This window comes from Nannobrachium achirus (assembly GCF_963921795.1).
Source record: "Nannobrachium achirus genome assembly, chromosome: 23".
NCBI lineage: Eukaryota > Metazoa > Chordata > Actinopteri > Myctophiformes > Myctophidae > Nannobrachium > Nannobrachium achirus.
Genome location: NC_137830.1, coordinates 32,847,512 through 32,867,716, shown reverse-complemented (window position 1 = coordinate 32,867,716; position 20,205 = coordinate 32,847,512). Strand labels below are relative to the sequence as shown.

General features: G+C 43.4%; 1 protein-coding gene across 1 annotated transcript in view; it reads right to left on the bottom strand.

Moving 5' to 3' along the window:
- Positions 1–20,205, bottom strand: part of iqsec3a (IQ motif and Sec7 domain ArfGEF 3a) — a gene marked incomplete at its 3' end in the record, with an annotated part of 95,936 nt that overhangs the window by 16,221 nt on the left and 59,510 nt on the right. Inside the window, exons 7-9 of the mRNA XM_080754602.1 lie at positions 9,643–9,768; positions 3,658–3,757; positions 559–717 (exon numbers count right to left, since the gene is read on the bottom strand). Of these exons, the coding sequence (XP_080610728.1) occupies positions 559–717; positions 3,658–3,757; positions 9,643–9,768 (385 nt within the window). The remainder of the gene's footprint in view (positions 1–558; positions 718–3,657; positions 3,758–9,642; positions 9,769–20,205) is intronic.

Genomic DNA, 20,205 nt, shown 5'->3' with positions numbered 1-20,205 from the left:
GAGTTGACAGCGTATCGGTTTTGATGTCAGGAAATTATGGTGATAGCAGCACTTACTGAAGAGTAGGTTATGTTACGTACCGTATGTAAGACACGTACAGCATACACACACGGATACAAGAGGAGTGGGCACTAAAGAAGAGTGGCCACCTCAATGTAAAACTGGCTATTTTGTCTAAAATGTTAAAACTTTTAATATTTGAAAAATGCTCTTAAGTAATGCATAGTACATGTTGTGAACATGCACCGGTACATCGTTATCAGACTTCCAATTTAATTTACCCAACTTCTTGTTTATGTTCAAAATGATTGGATATACAGGTTTTGTAGCAATTGTAGAAATATTACACCTTAATTGTAAAATGTTAGATCATGATCTAATCATGTATTTTACATAAAACACATTTTTTATTTTATTCAAAAGACTGACAAAAACTAAATAAAAAATTGCTGCCAAAATTAACAATGAGACACACACACACACACACGCACGCACGCACGCACGCACGCACGCACGCACGCACGCACACACGCACACACGCACAAAGAGACAACTCACACTCGATGCGTATCTGCTCCATCTCCGACACCTCGGCGATGGACTCCTTCAGGTCCTCGATGAACTTGAGCAGCTCCTCGGCGCTCTGCGCACAGAAGTTCAGCACCTGCTTCTTGTCCGAGCCGAACGGCGACAGGATGGAGATGCCATGGGGGTAGTCTGAAGAAGACATGGGTAAAGAAGAGCTTAAGGGCGGATTCACACTGCGGTCTCGAGACCGGTCTCGAGGCTACTTGGCAGATGTTTAAACCGGTTTTGACAGTGTGAAGCGTGCGGTCTTCCTCAGAAACGGATAGCCTCGAAACCACCTCAAGAGGTAGTCTCGAGACTGCATTGTGCGACCTCGAGACCGGTGAGCCGCAGTGTGAAGCAACCGGCCTCAAAAACGGTATTGATGTTGAACGTGACCTCATATAATGTCGACGAGTCAGCCGTCGGCACAAATAAACACTGGGTAACAGTTGTCGACATGGCCATGGGATCAGCGACTTCATCTCACAGAGAGATTGCTTGTAGGACTGTCTTCTAAAATTCGTTTATATGTTTTATATCACCAGTTAGCCTACTACTGTGGTGCGCTGGACTGGTGTCATGTACTTCCAATTGGGAGAAGTAGCACTAGCAATTGGCGAACAGTTATTTATTGTCTCGCACCAGCGCACTGAGCGCAGGGATGAAAGTGAGACGGGACGGCCAGAACCGGCGCTCCGTTAAAACATTCGGAACACGGGACTGTAATCATCATGTGTATAACCCGAGAGGACCCAATAGGACCCGTAGCCTACTGTGTGTGTGACGTGTGTGTACTTTTTGCTTTTTATGCAAACCGTAAAGCAAGCAATCAATTAATCAATCAATGCGTATGCGTGTAGTTGTGTGCTGTCACTGCTGTGCTGTTTAGGCTGACCTAGGATCAGATTCAGGTCCGTTATTAGCCGCGAGGCAGCGACATGAAGTATGGCTGTAACTGTGAGATGATAATGCTGCTCTGGGATCAGATTTACAGCGGGAGGGGGGGGGGGGGGGGCTTGGTGTGTGCGTGCATGCATGCGTGTGCGCTGTCGCCCGTCGGGAAAGAAAAGCAGAAAGAGAAAGCACTAGCCTACAAGTTAAACCATGAACTGTTAAACCATGAAAACAAACCTAAAATGACTTACCACTGTTGATAGAAAATAGCCTAAAAGTATTCCTTTATCCCTGACTTTTGTTTCGATGTTATAGATTCCTTGGCACTGCTTGTGCACTGCTGTGCCTGCTTGACGTGCCATTAATGTGAATATTAAGCCACAAGCGTTTCAATTGTAGGCCATGTTGATTATTAAATAATTAAAATAATAACGTGCGCTGCGCTGCATGTCTCGCTCATCATTCTGCACGTTTATGCGCCAGGAAAATAGCAGATCTACAAGCTCACAACGCGTCACGGATGCGAGGTCAGTGTGAGCTTGTAGATCAGCGACACCTACTATACAGGTCAATTGATATGCAAATAGGCTTGTTTGTCTTGTCGAGGTGTGGGGGGTGCGAGACCCAAGACCACTGCAACAATGTTCCACACTGCGCTGTCGCGCGTTATTGAATTGTTACACCAACTTTCGTGCCTGAATTTATTGGCAACCACCATCAGCAATGTCGCATAGTTGATGACACTATGTGCATACCACCACCTATAGGACCGGGCTGTATAGTGCTAGTGATCTCCAGGGAGGCCAGAAGGTCTGCCAATGTGAATGCTGGCCAGCATGAACCAGCAACCGGTTTCAGAATCAGTTCTAATCAAACGGATTGCAGTGTGAATCCGCCCTAAGTGTGTATTTGTAATGGTACATTTGTGTACATTTGAAAACTTGGAAATGGGACATTCTACTTTTACTTTTAGTACTTTAAGTGCATTTTGATGCCAATACTTTTGTACTTTTACTCTACTACATTGCAGTATTGATTCTTTAACATACTACAAAATAAACATATTGATTTCCATATAATATTTTGTAAAACTACAGTACAGGGAGCCACTAGGGAGGGACTGCAGAAGTAAAGAACAGCATGCATGTGGCTCCAGAGCCGCGGGTTGCAGACCCCCAGCCCTAGGTTTCTGAATTCATCATTTAACAGCAACAGCCAGAGAGAGGCTTACAGAACATAGTACAGGTCTGTTGGTATAATGTATTATATGGCTGGTTCTGGTACAAGGGGAGATTAGAGAGGATGAGCATGTGGGAAACTGCTTTAAATTCAGGAATTACTTTGGAGTCCTTTTTTCTATTGTGGACCCCGAGGCCTTCCGATGTCTCGGCCACAGATTAAGTATAAATCCCTGTCTCGGATGGTACACCAGCTGCATTTTACAAAGTCCCAAAGCGGCAATCTTTCTCCTTCGATGGAGTAGTAGGCTACTTAGTATCCAGAACAGAGAGACCTATCCCGAGTCCATTGTTATTGTATTTTTTCCGCACTCATTATCTTAGACGTTACATTTCATAAGACAATAGCTTGCTGTTACACTTTGACCTGTCTTATGCATTGAATGGCTGTCACTCCATGAATACATAACAGTAGAGATGTACTGCTACCATTTTGTCAGAGTTATGGAGGTCCTTGAAATTAAAAGGTTTGAGAACCGCTGATCTAAGAATCTAGGATTAAATCAGAATTCCACTCATTATTGCTAAAGTGTAGCTACAACTTAGTAAAATAATAATGTATAAAACAGTTGTTTTTTGAAACGCTGAGGAAGGCCTGTAGGCCGAAACGCGTCCGTTTCTCTAAATAGACTGCTGCTGCTGTGCATGTTTAAATAAATGAATACTTTTAAAAGTCATTATTCAAGAGAGTGCGGATATTCCCTTCATTCTGAGTTCTACTAGAATCTGCACCCAAAGAAACTACAGACCTCTCCACAAGACTCCTGCAGAGAGCGTGCCTTCTCCTAATGGTACTGAACCAGTTAGGAGTTCTATTGTTCTAAAACAGTTGTGCAACATCAACTGAAGCATTCAAAACATGACTGTCTCGTGTTCAAGAGACTATGACTGAAAACGACATCAAAATTGATTGTGAAAACGAACGCTGATTTACAGCCGAGCTGTGGTGACTTACACTCGTTTTCAAACAGGTGGAACTGCATTCCCAGCAGGCCCATGGCCTTGCAGAACGTGTAGGCTGCCGAACTTTTCTTCTTTGGACACAGCTTCAAGATCTGAGGAGACAATCACATTGTGGTAAATGAGAAATCATCTGTCTTCGGTGTTCTTTTGTTTTGCCCTCCAAGTTATAATTGATTGATTGATTGATTGATTGATTGATTGATTGAAGACTTACTAGAAGGTTGCATAGGAAAAGGTACAGTTTCATGACAGTACAGTTCACTGGTATAAGGTCAACTAAAAGGAGATCCTAGTAAGCTTTACAGCTTATTTACAAAGGAACCATTTATGTATCTCATATTACATTGAAAGACAAATGGATGGAACACTATGCATAGGATATCATCAATAACAAAAAGAAGGAAAAAAAGAAGCAGTTATAAAGAAGAAAAAAATAAAATGAATATATTTACAGTGGAAAAGGGGAGATAAGAATGGGCTTAGTCTATTACAGGTTTTGAGTAGCAGCCGCCTGTAGGTGACTTTTCAGACCGATTTTGAAGGAAGTTAGGGATTTACCCTCCTTTTTGTAAATCCAGAAAAGATTTGACACCTTGTCACCCCGGCCTCCCCTCAAACACCACTTTTTATTTATGAGGAAAACATCCAGAGCCACTCCAAGAAATAATATTCATATGGACCAAGACCTTCAAAGGCATATAAACATTGGTTTGTACCTGTGCTCAATCACTAGCGAAAAACAAAAGGTGAATGGGCTTATAAGAATATATGAATGTGAAGATTTCTAAACGACTTCAAAGCATAATAACTTATTTATGTGCACATCGACGGCGGGCGCTGCTGGGCCAACAGAACTCATATGAAAGGAGGTTTCAGTTTTCAGTATACTGACCTGATGAAGATCGAAATGTTGTCGCAATAATAAAAGTAAATCCTTTGCCTGGTAAATGGTGCAACATCCTTTACTATTCCTAAATGATCCCAAACTGTTTTTGAGACAGATTTATAGTTAGCTGTACAACGGTGTGTAGGGTGCTGAAAATAGCAGACCTACAAGGTGACAATGCGCCACATCCGCGACACACGGTGAGTTTGTAGATCGGCTGTTATTCGGCCCGCAGCACGGTCAAACGATGGGAGCATTATATTTAAGCATTAAGGCCCTTTTCCACTGGCAGCGATAACGATGACGATAACGATTTAAAAAAGTGGGTTTTCAATTGAAGTGGATCGGCAGCATCCACTCAACAACGATACAGACAACGATAGCCGACAACTACATCGTTAGGATCAACAACGATGTGGTTAAGATCACAGTGATATGGAACTGGGTCTCTGACAAACAGCTCGAGGTGCGCTCTGCGCAAGCGGCTGTTAATTGGCGCCTCTTCACATTGATGTCCGATAACTTTATCGGACATCAATGTGAAGGCATAATTATCGCTGTGATATTTTATGGCTATCGTCATCGTTATCGCTGCCAGTGGAAAAGGGCCTTTAGAATGTTGCAGAGAAAAATCGCAGCAATCTGAATTACCCTTAAAATAACTACCTTGAGAAGGACACTGTGCCTTGCACAGCACTATACTGCCAGGTGCATTTTTAGTAGGCAGACATATTAAACCAATACATCACAAAGGCACTTTCAAAAGTGCAGACAAGCTATACACAGTAAAGCCGGCAGGCTGTATAACCAAATGCAAGGGAAAAGTCCTCATACGTTTTCATTACGCACTATGAAAATTTCAGACCATTTTTGCCTTGATCTCAAGAAGGCGTGTTGCTGAGCTGAAAAAAAGTCTTCCTCTAACTTTTAGTCGCATTAACCTTCTAACTTCTAAATCAGTAGAAGTCACAAGATACCAAAGTTGCAGATATACAAGCTCGCAGCGTGGCACGAAGTGACGGGCTGTGAGCTTGTAGATCTGCTACGCTTTCTTAAATAGCCAATGCTAAAACCTAAAATGACACCCGTGGGTGAAAGAAAACTCAATCTCCCGTGATCCTTTGGGAGATGACATCATCAGGAAGTTAATATTCATTTCATCAGACACACCACCTTCCCATACAAACCTATTGTAACTTCTAACTCCATTTTAACCATGATAGATTCATTGAAAACACCGGTTCTTTTTTCTGGTGACTCCTGACGCCCTCCTAATACGTGAGCGGCCGTGTTTTTCAGATAACTTTTTTCTTTTATTTCTAATCATTTCCATAGTAACTAAAGTTTTAAAATAATTGTAATGGAGTAAAAGTACAATATTTGCCTCTGAGATGTAGTGGAGTAGAAGTAAAGGTATTGGAATTTGGAAATACTCCAGTAAAGTAAAAATACCTCAAAATTGTTAATGCAGTACTTGAATAAATGTTCAAGGCACAGTGTCCTTCTCAAGGTAACGCTCTAACATCTTCCTTTCTCTCCTCTGTCTCCTCAGCGTTTGATCGTCTCTGCCCTCTCTCGACCAGGCCAGCACGTGCAAATCCACCTCCCCCATGGCTATCTGAAACTCTCAGATCTGAGCGAACACCTCTCAGGGCGGCAGAGAGGAAGTGGCACAAGACGAAGCAACCAGAGGACCTATCTCATTTTCACACACTCCTGTCAGGTTTCTCACTCTCACTTTCCACTGCAAAATCATCATTCTACCACACAAAGATTCAATCATGTACCTCAAACCCTAGGAAACTGTTTAGCACGTTCTCAACCCTCCTCAAACCCCCCCCCTCCCCCCCCTCCTTCATCCCTCTCAGCGGATGATTTTGTCGCCTACTTTGAAAAGAAGGTTGACGATATCAGTAGTTCATTCTCCCATCTCCCCCAGAATACAGTGTCTAACACACGGAATTGTATCCCCAACTTAACATGTCTGTCCTCCTTCTCCCCTCTCTCTACAGATGACGTCATAAAACTAGTGACTTCCTCTAGACCTACCACCTGTGCCCTGGATCCAATCCCTTCTCCACTCTTCCAGACGATCGCACCTGACCTACTCCCCTTCATAACCGCCATCATCAACAGTTCTGTAACCTCAGGCTGTGTCCCAGCTGCCTTCAAGGCAGCCAGAGTATCACCACTCCTCAAAAAACCAACTCTTGACCCCTCGGACGTCAAGAACTACAGACCGGTATCCCTCCTCTCATTTCTTTCAAAAACCCTTGAACGTGTGGTCTCTAACCAGCTTTCTCTCCATCTCTCACAGAACAACCTGCTGGATCCCAACCAGTCAGGTTTTAAACCAGCCCATTCTACAGAAACTGCACTCCTAGCAGTCACGGAAGCACTCCATGTTGCCCAGGCTGCCTCCCACTCTGCAGTCCTGATTCTTCTGGATCTATCAGCGGCATTCGACACAGTGAATCACCAGCTGCTCCTGGACACCCTTGCTGACCTAGGCATCACCGGGACGGCACTAAAGTGGTTCTCCTCCTACCTGTCGGACCGGACCTATCAGGTCTCATGGAAAGGTTTGCTTTCATCCCCCCGAACCCTCCAAACGGGAGTCCCCCAGGGATCCGTACTTGGCCCTCTGCTTTTCTCCCTGTACACCAAATCCCTTGGTGCTGTTATCTCTGCTCACAATCTATCCTATCACTGCTATGCTGATGACACTCAACTGTTTTTGTCCTTCCCCCCTTCTGCCACCCAGGTGGAAGAACGCATTGCTGCATGTCTGGCCGACATCTCACAGTGGATGTCAGCCCACCACCTTAAGCTGAACCCGGACAAGACGGAGCTACTCTTCTTCCCAGCTAAGTCTTGCCCCATGCAAGATCTCACTATTTCCATAGATAATGCATTTGTGACTTCAGTTCCTACTGCTAGAAACCTTGGTGTGGTCCTGGACAGCCAGCTATCATTCAAGGCACACATTGCATCAGTCACCCGGTCATGTAGGTTCACACTCTATAACATCCGTAAAATCAGACCCTTTCTCACCCAGGAGGCAGCCCAGCTCCTCATTCAGACATCTGTCATATCAAAGCTTGACTATTGTAACTCTCTCCTCACTGGTCTCCCGGCATGTGCACTTAAACCTCTCCAACTGATCCAAAATGCCGCGGCACGACTGGTCTTCAACCAGCCTAAGTTCTCACATGTCTCTCCCCTTCTCCGCAGCCTCCACTGGCTCCCGGTTGCGGCCCGCACTGAATACAAAACACTGATGCTGACCTTCAAAGCAGCCAAAGGTATGGCTCCTCCATACCTCCAGAAGCTGATCAACCCCTACACCCCCACCCGGTCACTTAGATCAGCCAACACAGGGATGCTGACAGAACCCTCGCTCAAAACTCCAGGGCAAAAATCCACTCGTCCGAGACAGTTTGCCCTCCTGGCCCCCAAGTTGTGGAATAAACTCCCTGTCGCACTTAGAACAACGGACTCACTCGCTAGCTTTCGCCGTGGACTGAAGACTCACCTTTTCAGACTCCACCTAAACCCTTAGCACTACAGAAAAAGAATCAATGAATACATGAAGCTAGTTAGCATTTGTTTTTGTTTTTTAGGTTTTTTCAGAACTTTGATTATATTGTGTTTTTTCTAGATAGATATCCATTTGCATTTGTTATATTGTTGATGATGTACTGACATATTATCTTGTTTATTATTGTGATGTTATCTGCTTATTGTAAGTCGCTTTGGATTAAAAGCGTCTGCTAAATGCCTAAACTGTAAACTGTAAACTGTAGTTATTTTAATCGTAATTCAGATCGCTGCGATTTTTCTCTGCAACATTCTAATGATTAAAGATCGAAGTGCCATGATTTTTCTCCCCCTAAAACATGATTATCAGGTATTATGATTATACTAGGAGGAAGATATTTTCCAAAAAAGTTTACAGAATGAGTTAAAATTAGGTTTTTATATGGCCACACCCACCAGTTCATTAAGTAGTCATGGTGGGTGGTGAAGTTAGCTGAAGTTAGCCACACCCATGTCTGTTGGGTGAATGGTAAAAGGGGAGGGGATGATTATCTCCAGATAGAGTGATGTCACTCTATCTGTGTTTTTGGATCGGCACTTTTGACCCACAAGGTGGCAGCCTCTAGAAAGAAATCCAAAATGCAAAGGGAATACATAATTGCTCATAACAACCAACCACACCAGGGGGTCTAATGAAATACTGTCAAACTCCTAGACACATGAAAAGCAGAAAAAGTACAAAACTATGGCACCACCTCTTTAAATATAATGCTCCCATCGTTTGACCGTGCTGCAGGCCGAAAAACAGCCGATCTAAAAACTCAAACATGTCGCGGATGTGGCGCGTTGTCACCTTGTAGGTCTGCTATTTTCAGCACCCTACACACCGTCGTACAGCTAGCTATAAATCTGGCTCAAAAACCAGTTTGGGATCATTTAGAAACTTTACACCACTGGTTAACAACCCATTTAGGCCTGAACACATTATGATGAAATATTTTATGCTTTAAATATTAAAAAATAGCAGATATACAAGCTCACAGCGCGGCACCGAGTGCCGCGCTGCGAGCTTGTAGATCTGCTATTTTTGAAAAATCATGAAAATTAGAATTTTGACCCGATTCTATAAGTGTCTTTTGAATCCTTCTAAGATTTTTGGAAAAAACATATGTTTCTATGTCAGCAATCTGGCTAGCCATCGTCAAAGAAAAGGTCCTTTTCACTTAATTGGAGCTCAGTTAGTCTGTTCTTGAGAGACTACTGTGTCAGTGGTTCTCAAACGTTTTCATGTGAAGGACCCCCAAAATGATATTTATTTGGCCACGGACCCGCATCTCAAAATATTTAGTTCCAGGGACCACCCAGAAGCAAAATTTGAGTTACAACCGTTTGCTTTGAAAATACATATATTCAAAGATTTGCACACATTTTCATGACTTTTTCAAAAATAGCAGATCTACAAGCTCTGAGCTTGTATATCTGCTATTTTTCACTGGTTAAAGCAGTCAATAATTCTAGGCCTAAATGGGTTAAGAGAACGTGACAACATACCACGATGAGGTCGTTGAACAGGAACACCTCTCTCTGGTGGGCGGCCTGTTTCTGGGCCTTGTTGACGTCCGTCACTTCAAACAGACGACTGCAGCACACCAGTCTTCTGTGAGGGACCGACAGCACCTGCAGAGGGGACCAGGGCGAGACAGAGAGAGAGAGAGAGGGAAAGAGAGACAGAGACAGAGAGAGATGGAGAGATGGTTGATTGATTGACTGAACTTTTGCCGTTTGCAAAAAGTACAGTGGTACAATTGTACAATAACGCTAAAATGACAAAAATCCCCTGAGGGCTTGTTTCCATTGTGGTCCTGTGTATTCAGTTCACCAAGGCATTTAAAGACAATACAATAATACGCAAAATCATCAACACTAGATGTTGCAAATTGCTTGTAAGGTGCTCTTTCATGGCGGTTTTGAAGGAGGATAAAGGAAGGAGTCACACTTTTTGATGGCTGTTGGCAGGGCATTCCACATTTTGGTGGCATAACAGTGGAACAAATTTAGGGGTGAGGTTTATGTAGTAACCTGTTTTGAGACGTCTGAAGTTTTGTTTTTAAAGCTTTTTTTTGAGTCTCTACAAAAAAGTACAGTACTTAATTAAATGTAGTTTGTTACTGTCCACCACATTCCTGCAGCCTTCAAAAACGTTAAATACCAGTAAATCTCCCTAATCGGGAGATAAGCGACCGTCAGGTCACATACACAAACTTTAGCAATCGTAGATTCGTAGCCAATCAGGAGGGAATATGGGAAATGGGACAGACAGATCCATGTTGATGACATGACTTTAGAGATACTGTGTACCGCTTCACGTGATTCCGGAGAAACGAGTAGGGCCAAAAGTGTGACGTGACGTGACGTGACGTGACGTGACGTGACGTGACGTGACGTGGCATGACGTGACGTGACGTGACGGACATACTGACTGACTGACTGAGACTGACAGACGGAGGGAGGGAGGGGCACCGAGTGCCGCGTTGCGAGCTTGTAGATCTGCTATTTTTGAAAAATCGTGAAAATGTGTGCCAAGAAACCTATGTTTCCATGTCAGTGATGCTCAAACTTTTTCATGTGAAGGACCCCCCATCTCAAAATATTTAGTTCCAGGGAACCCCCAGAAGCAAAATTTGAGTTACAAATGTTCACTTAAAAAATACATATATTCAAAGATTTGCGCACATTTTCATTTTCATGAATAGCAGATCTACAAGCTCGCAGCGCGGCACTCGGTGCCGCGCTGTGAGCTTGTATATCTGCTATTTTTCAATAGCTAAAGTTACTAGGGCCCCTCCACCTTGGGCCCTGGTAACTAAGTCCCACTTTCCTACCCCTTGTGACGCCCCTGATGGAAGTACTCACATACTCATGTTTTAATTAAGTAAAAGTATCAATACCGCAATGTAGATATATTCTGTTAAAAGTAGACATCAGGTATTCAAAATGTACTTGAGTAAAAGCCAAAATATGAAAGTATTAAATGATCAAAATTCAAAGTATTCATTGTGCAGAAGTTCAAAACAAAATGTATATATATATCTAACAATCATGCACTGGCCTGGACACGGAACACAATATATGGGCATAAAGATCTGCCCAACGGGCATTCCAACATTACTTCTGAGGCTCCTACATTTAATCCCTCATATACTGTGCACACCTCTGGGCTAGCCTGGGCTGGCTTCCAATTTCGGGCTTTTGATCCGGTCGGGAGCGGAAGAGCTCCTACGTTTTTCTGTAATCCAAAACGGACTACACTTTGGCCGGAAACAACGACCGGAAACAGTTTTAACCCGTACTTGCGCATGCGCTAACTACTTGCGCATGCGCTAAACTGGGTTGAAACTGTTTCCGGTCGTTGTTTCCGGCCAAAGTGTAGTCCGTTTTGGACTACAGAAAAACGTAGGAGCTCTTCCGCTCCCGACCGGATCAAACGGCCCGTTTAGTAAACGAAGACCAGGCTTTCTCTGAGGGGAAAGCCTGGTGAGGCGAGGTTACCTCCGGGCAAGGACATACCTACATACTGTACATACACGCACGCACGCACGCACGCACGCTAGGGCATTCACGAATAGTGATTTTTTGAATTCGAATTATTCGACCTCAAAGTATTCGAATAGTCGGAATTCGACGGGAATTATATATATATATTTTCATCCAATAAAAACGAGCCATTCTCGGCCTCTCAATCATTGATGCGCTGTTTCAAGTCTTGAACACAACATGCGAGTGAGGGTTAACCACTGGAGGCGGGACAGACCTGAAGGTTAGTGAAATACGATTGGCTATTGACCGTGGCATTTACAAATGAGCCGCGACCTGATTGGACTAAGCGACCAGCAAGTATGGGTGCGCTCAGTGCTTCCCCTGGAACAGTACATTTGACAGCTGTATAGTTTGCCTGCATCACAGCGCAACAGTTTCTAATCAGTTTCTCTTTCATGCTCTAAAATAAAAAGACTTTAACCCAGCGGTTCACATTACCAAACAGTTTAGCCCGTGACCCAAAATAGAAATTAGACAATCGCCCAGGACCCAAACTAGTGAAAACAGCAGATCTACAAGCTCACAACGCCGCGGCTCGCACCGTGAGCTGGTGGAAATAATAATAAAAAATGACTGTTCAAACAAATCTATAATCAGCAACAGGCAGTTAGGGTCGATCCATACCGTTATAATTTCGGTTCGGGAGGACGCCACGACCCGAAATTATTTAGGTTCGGGGGAAGTTCATTCATACTTTCTTAACGGCTAGTGCCCAAGTCGCTTGTAAATATTGGAGGTCCGTGGCATGACGATGTTTGTGGCCGATGAATGAGCATTGCAGGGCGGATACTAGCTCTGGTCCATCGCGTCAGGAGCGATGCGGGAGGTGACGCGATGGACCAGAGCTAGGCGGATAGATAATTCTGACTACACTGAATGACTGGAGGTCCAGTGAGTAGCAGCTCCAGCAGGCAGCAGCACCAGCGGGCCGGGGTCTCTTCTCTCTCACTCACACTCACAAACGCTCGGCTCGAGCTCTGTCAAAAACATTTAATCTACAAGCTCACATTATAGACGTGCCGCCCCCCTTGCTGCATGTCATCACGCAGTCACAACTCGTCGTGGAAAAGGAAAACATATCAACACCACACGGAACACTAGCAATTAGCAAAGTTGTGTTTAAGCTCCTCTTTTCTCTTTAAAGCGGTCGGCGACGCGTTAGCAGCGATTAACCTCGCCTACCAGGCTTTCTCCCGCAGCGATACATGCAGCAAAGGCGCGTGTGTGTGTGTGTGTGTGTGTGTGTGTGTGTGTGTGTGTGTGTGTGTGTCGCGCGCGCGCCTCCCAGTCCACCAGCTGAATATGTATCCGCTCTCTGATGCCCAATACACGGCCACACAAGCATTTGGAAGTCGGCGTGTCTCCCACTCAAACGACGTCTGTTTCCTTGGATTCACAGCCGAGAATATGAACGTGAAGCCGGGATGAATGAATGAGAAGACACCGCTGAGTACCGAAATTAAGTCTGGAGGTCACAACATCAGCAAGCATCATGACATCAGTATATAGACTGCACCAATTCATCCACCAGGGGCATTGACAAATCATCTTTTATGACTTCCTATCTAGCCAAGCTGTATGAACCATGAATAAACAATAATAATGATAATAATTTAAAAAAAAAAAAAAAAGAGTAAAAAAAATATTTTAAAAAAATAAGCGATTTTCGAATTCAGTTTACCAAGTCGAATAGTGACGTTAGTATTCGAATATTCGAATATTCGAATATTCGGTGAATGCCCTAACGCACGCACGCACGCACGCGCGCACGCACGCACGCACACACACACACACACACACAGTATATACTGTATATATATTTATTTATTTATTTTGAACGTGGAGCAAAATGTAAAATGATTTCCTCTGAGATGTAGTTTAAGTATTGAAAATTGTCAAGTAAAAAACAGCTCAACATTGTATTCAAGTACAGTACTTGAGTAGCATTTATTGCATCCTCAATGCAAAGTGCTTCACTTTCCTGAGTGGTTTGAAACAGGAAGGCTCGTAAACAGATTGCGTGAACAGGAGGAGATAAACTATGATGACAGGGAACAGAATTAAAAGAAAGCTGTATAGTGAGTGGTGTGTTGATGGAAAATATGGAAAGATCAATCTTGAAGTCCTGTGTGTTCAATTCATCAAGACATTTAAAGACATACAATATACAAACTCATTAACACAGGAAAGAGGCACACTTTTTCATGGCTTAACTCTCCTACTGCCAGATTATTTATTTATTTATTGGGTCTGGTGCCATCAAAAAGCGGCTTACCTTTGCGATATAGTAGATAGTAGATAGATAGACATTTATTTATTTTATTTATTTATTTATTTTTGATTGTGCAATAGTGCACTTTGGTCTGCCAGGCAGCAGAGGGCGGCGTCATGCTGAGAATGAATGTGATTTGCCTGTTACGTGCATTCAGACCAGTCACTGGCCACAGAGCCTCACAGCCAGAGAAATCAACAAGGAAGTGAATTGGTCTCCGTTGATGTTAACGCATAATGGATTTTTTACACCATCACCGCGGAAAATGTGTTTACAGTACACGGCGGCGCGACCCCTCATCAGCTTCAACAAGGTAGGTGAACGAACGAACGAACGCGAACGAGCGCCGTATTGGCGCGGAGGTCTCTTGAGAATTGGGGCGAACAGGAACGTCCAAAGCAGTATAAGAGTTAACAGAGGAACACATTTAGGTGTGAGGGTAAAGGACAACTCCTCCCTAAAACACTTCTAGGCTCATTTTCCTACTTAGGCAGAAATGCTAAGACTATTAGGCAGAAATGCCCCTGTTGTCCAGTTTCCCCAGCAGCTCTCATAGCATAGAGTGGAGCTTATCGCTTTTACACTATTTGTAGTGGTCAAACGTGTTATTATTTTTCATGAATGTGGTACTAGTTGTCATTACAAACACATCCACGTCATCGTTGTCCCACACAAGCCCTCACACTCTGCTAAACAGATGTTATTCTCTTATGTGTTTTGCCAAGTCCCGGAAAAGATGCCCTGTGATTACAGTACAGTCACTTTGATTGGCACCTGTGCCGAATGCTCACCCCAAAATATTATTTATTAGATTGTGGTGGCTTGTGTTGAACAACCAAGGCATGGATGTGTTTGTAATGACAACTAGTAACACATTCATGAAAAAGAAAATCACTTTTGAACACAGCAACTAGTGTAAAAGCGATAGGCTTATAGGCTCCACTCTATGCTATGAGATCTGCTGGGTTCTGCTGGGGAAACTGGACAACAGACCCCATGGACGGTATTTTGGGATCAATATAAGTAGGTAAATGAGCCTAGAAGTGATTTAGGGAGGAGTTGTCCTTTAAGTAGTTACGTGTTTCGAGACGTCTGAAGTTTAGTTTTTAATGCCTTTTTTAAACAAGTAAAGCTTTTTTTTTCTTTCCTACTTTGATACAAACTGTTTTCTCCATTGAAACAAGACCTTGACAATAATAAACGGCATGTCCCCCTCAGGAATACATGATGTGGTTTTACAGGAGTCTGGTGCTGTAACTGCTGTTCCCTGTGTAGGTGACAGGATTATATATTTGCACTGCCTGGGGGTCACAACCACAAAACAATCAAAAGATAAGACGTTCAACCGCAGGTGTTCGCCAGGATTGTGTACATTGTTATACTATGGTTGAATTGCTCGTGGGCAATGAGCAGCAGGTTGAGTTAAAGGAGAATTCCAGACTAGCTCAGTTTTATTACGTTGGTCTGATGTGATGATATCCCAGAACGATCGGTACATTTGTTATTTTTTTTTAATCTCGAGTCCTCGGCAGCTCTGACCACGAACGGTGGGATTGTAATGGAAGTTTTTGAAGTTACTATAACTGTACTATAAGTAAGTTAAACAAAACAGGAAGATGCAGGACTGCGTTGTCAGGAATCAGACTTCATACTTTATTGTAGATCTCATCACAGAAGAGAGTGAGAGACTTGCGTCTCCCTCCAGAGCTTCCCCCATCAGCCCCCAAACACCCATGTCCCACACACATTTATACATAGCCAGGAGATGTACAGAGAGGTAACAACAGATGGTCACTCCTTACATGGTCTCTATTCACACACACACAGTCGGCATATTGTAATAGATTTGTGTGAGTCGTCTGTTTGTAAGGGGTTTTACAGGGAGGAACAGGTGATGATGTCAACCCTGCAGTGGGTTTAAATTGCATCATCTAATACATTTAATAAATTAATACCACAATGATTGTTATATGGATTTTTCCACCACAGGATTAGTATCGCTCAACAATTATTTTTTCTTGTTTAAATCCTCATTCATAATGGGTTTTATTTGTCAATAATGGGCTGCTGTAAAAAGGTGAACGGACGCTAGATCCCAAACCCTCCGGTCAGAGCTAACATGCTAGAAATTGCCTTTTTTTCTTTTTACCCTAAACCCTAACCTATCAAGATTTTCCCATAACTCTGATGATCCCCTAGGGTTCCTGGACCCACTGTTGAAGACCCCTGTTCTACTCTAGTCTGGAATTAAACATTTACTTGAGTAAAAGTACAAAAGTATTAGCATCAAACAGTACCAAAAAAGTACCAAAAGTAGAAAGCACTCATTCTGCAGAATGGCCAGAAGTGTCAAATGAATACAACTCGTTGAAAATAGCAGATCTACAAGCTAACAATGTTGCATCTCATGACGTATTGTTAAGTGTAGTTGCTTGTAAAGTGTAGTTGCTTATTTGGGCTTGTTTCCTAATGTGGTTTAAACCAGTATTTCCGAAACGTTTTCATGTCAGGAAAACCTAAATTAATGTGTATTTGTCCATCTAAAAAATATTTTGTGTGATGTACCCCCGTACCAGATTTCTGTCTAAAAATATTTAGCTTTTTTTATTCAAGATCTTTTGAAAATATCCGACACATATAGGTTTAAAGTTCTCAATGTGGCTTATAGTCGCTTCTTTTGGGCTTGTTTCCATGGACGTGGTTGCTTATTTCCCTTGCAAGATCCGGTAACATTGAGAAAGAGCAGAGGTATTGTGGGGGCGAGTGCAGCGCACAGCTGTTCAGGGCTATAATAATGAGAAAGTGGATGAGAAAGTGATGAAGGAGTAGTGAGAGCCAGGGATGTGCAGAGAATGTTAGAGAGGCAGGGGCTGAAATTTCTAAAAGGGCTGTTTGGTGAAGATATTGAAAATAGTAGACCTCCAAGCTCACAACGCGTTGCGCTGCGGTGCGGTGCGTTGTGAGCTTGGAGGTCGGCTATTTCCAATACTTGATACCACACTAAACTTAGCATAATCAAGTCAATACTGGAGAAGTGGCGTAACAGCATATATATACCCTGTGTGTGTGTGTGTGTGTGTGTGTGTGTGCGTGCGTGCGTGCGTGCGTGCGTGCGTGCGTGCGTGAGTGCGTGCGTGCGTGTGTGTGTCTGCTCAACAGCGCAACTTGGTCACCCAGGCCTGCCACTGGTCACCCAGCGGTATTGCAGCACAGCATGCATACATACATAAATGAATACAAAGGGACATGAATACATACACACTAAGTCAAACGTGGGAAGCGGTTTGCACCGCTCCCAAAAAAACAAATGAGCACTTTCCCCCCGCAGTGCAACAGCTGAGTTCCAGATGTTTTAAGACATGGGGAAATCATTTCACATAACGTCCCATCGTGTGTCTGTAAGGTCGGAACGAGTGATTGAGGGGAACAACCGCTTGCCAGAATGCCGGGCCGTTTGTTCCGTCCGCCGGGCTTGGATGTGATTTGGCAGCTGGGTCCCCTTCTGCAGGACCACGTCAGTGCTCATAACGATTATGTGATAATGACTGCTGTGACTGCGGAGCAAACACGAGGAACCATTATGCACACTGAACGTTAATGTCGCAGACTCTGGGAAAACAACAGTGGTCTCCGTGTCTGACCTTTTCCCCAGTCCTAGACTAAAGTGCTGCGTAAACAGAATGATTAAGTGTAATCAGTTTCAGGACAAAAGTCTACGCCAGGGGTCTTCAGCAGGGGGTTCGGGACCCCTAGGGGGTCCTCAGAGTTACTACAGGGGGTCCTCCAAATCTTTGTGTGATTTTGTGGACTTTTTGTGTGATTTTTGAGACTTTGTTTTCTCCGTTTTTATATTAACCACTTGAACGCGCCCATATTCGGAGAAGTTTAGCCAGAAATAGCCTAGCAAAATAGCCTAGCAAGCTCGCGTTGCGAGGCGTTGTGAGCTTGTAGATCGGCTATTTTTGGCAAAGAGGTTTGGTGTAGAGGGGAAAAAGAGCAGACCAAGTGCAGAGTGAAAGGTCAAGTTTATTAAGTATTGACAATTCAAGTGGTTAAATATCTGAAAACACAAATTGACATGAATCCAAAATACACTGATGATTGTGCTGTCAAATAATGAAACTATATGGAATCTATGATAAGGTTGTGGGTGTCCCTGCTTCATCTCTCTCTCAACTAAGGGGTCCTTGGCCTGAAAACGTTGAAGACCCCTGGTCTACGCGATCAATTCAACATCGTTGCTGTTGGGCAGAAACATCTTATCTACGTATTTTAACTTGTTGTGTTCTTTAGTAAATTAACGCCCTACTTGATCTTACTACAGCGTCACACAAAAGCATCAAAAGTAGCAGATCCACAAGCTCAAAATGTGGCGTGTTTAATGGGTTAAAGCAGTGGTTCTCAACCTTGTCAAGCCGCGAGCCCCAACAGAATCATATTTTAACTGGGGACAAAATAGCAGATCTACATGCAGTGAGCATGTAGATCTGCTATTTTCTCAATTTCTGCCTATAATATTAGACAATTCGCGCAAATGTTTAATTTATAATTTGTTAGGTGTTAAAAAGTCCTTAAATTGTCACTTTAGAAATATGCAGATACCCTCTATACACTTAAACTTTATGCTGGTTTGTTTACTGTTGAGTGAGAAAACAATTATTGTGGGTCGGGGGGTCCCGACCCACAGGTTGAGAACCACTGGGTTAAAGTAATCCAGACTCTAAGCCACAGTCAGCAGGCTCTAAACTGTTATCGTGATAGTATGTGTTGTATCTGTGAAAAACACCACTTAAATGAGCGTCTTTTCACCCAGACAGTGCAGATGGTCGCCTCTAAAACAATCTATCATGTGTGACAGGCTGACAGCAATGTCTCTGTCATTCCATGGACACTCGTTTATCACCCACAGACACAAACACAGGCCAAAAAAAACCCACTACTAATACTACTGCATTTGGGTTTCAATGTCAAGTTGGGGGAACATAATAGATGGTGGCTGAGAAGAAACCAGACATGTTCCCAGCCAAAGCCCCCAGAAATTGGTTTCTCTTCCTGTCAAGTGTTGGCGAGCACTAAAACAGCCGATGACCTCAAAGTCTATTACTCTTTTGCTCAAGCCATAAGAATTGTCCAGAACAAAATACGATTAAAACAGGGTGTGTCCTTGAAGCTTAGGAGAATTAATGAGCCACTAGGTGGGCAAGAGAGTGTTTAAAGGTAGTGTAAAATAATTCATTTAAGTTTCAGTTTTCATGTAGGTAACAGGAGGGGGCCTTCCTCCAATCATGAACATGTGTTCATGTGTGTGTGCGTGTGCGCCTAACTCATGTCATAGTACAACACCAACAATGTATTGTAAGTATGATTGTGTGCGCATGCATGCATGTTCATGGGTCCTGGGTTAGTCAGTATTCTTTTTGACAGCACATTTTGATTTATTTTATAGTCATAGTCTTTTGAATACATTTTAATTTAGTTTTAGTCATATTTTAGTCATCTGAGATGTTTTAGTTTTAGTTTAGTTTTAGTCAACTAAGTATCATAAGATTTTAGTGGACTAAATCTACAGTTGATTTCATCGACACAAATGAATGTTGGCAGGCCTTGTTGGCATAGTGGCTGATGCTAGGGTGGCCATACGTCCGGATTTTGGCCGGACAGTCCGGTTTTTGACACTGCTGTCCTCCTCCCAGCTCAACCTGTGGCCGGACGCATTATTGTCCGGCTTTTGTAAATCTCCCGTTAGAATAAAGGTCTGACTCTGCGCAGCCAGTGCTGTGCCACTATCAGCCAGCCAGCCTGCTGGCTTACATTTGCATATCACGGTAATTCTCACGTTTCTTAACAGCTTGCAGCAAGCCTAATCATTGGTATAGAAAAATAGCAGATATACAAGCTCACGGTCACAGCGCGACACCGCACCGCAGCCGCACCGCAGCCGCACCGCAGCCGCACCGCAGCGTGTCGCGTGCTACATGAGTGCATTTTGTTTAGTGCTCGTTCCCAACTGTTACACTGGACGCTAGAGTCACTCCTCCCACGCTTGTTAGATGCAAACCGACGTCAAGGTTTGCCTATAAAGACGCCGAAATGAAACGAAATTTAGCCAACAATGGAGCAAGGTCAATAAGTTAATAAAGAAGCACAGAATTGACGATTATTATGCACTTTGCACTGCTGTGTATAACGGTTATATGTCAGCAAAGGGAAGCTGGGAAGGTAGGACGCAATGACATATGCTTTGA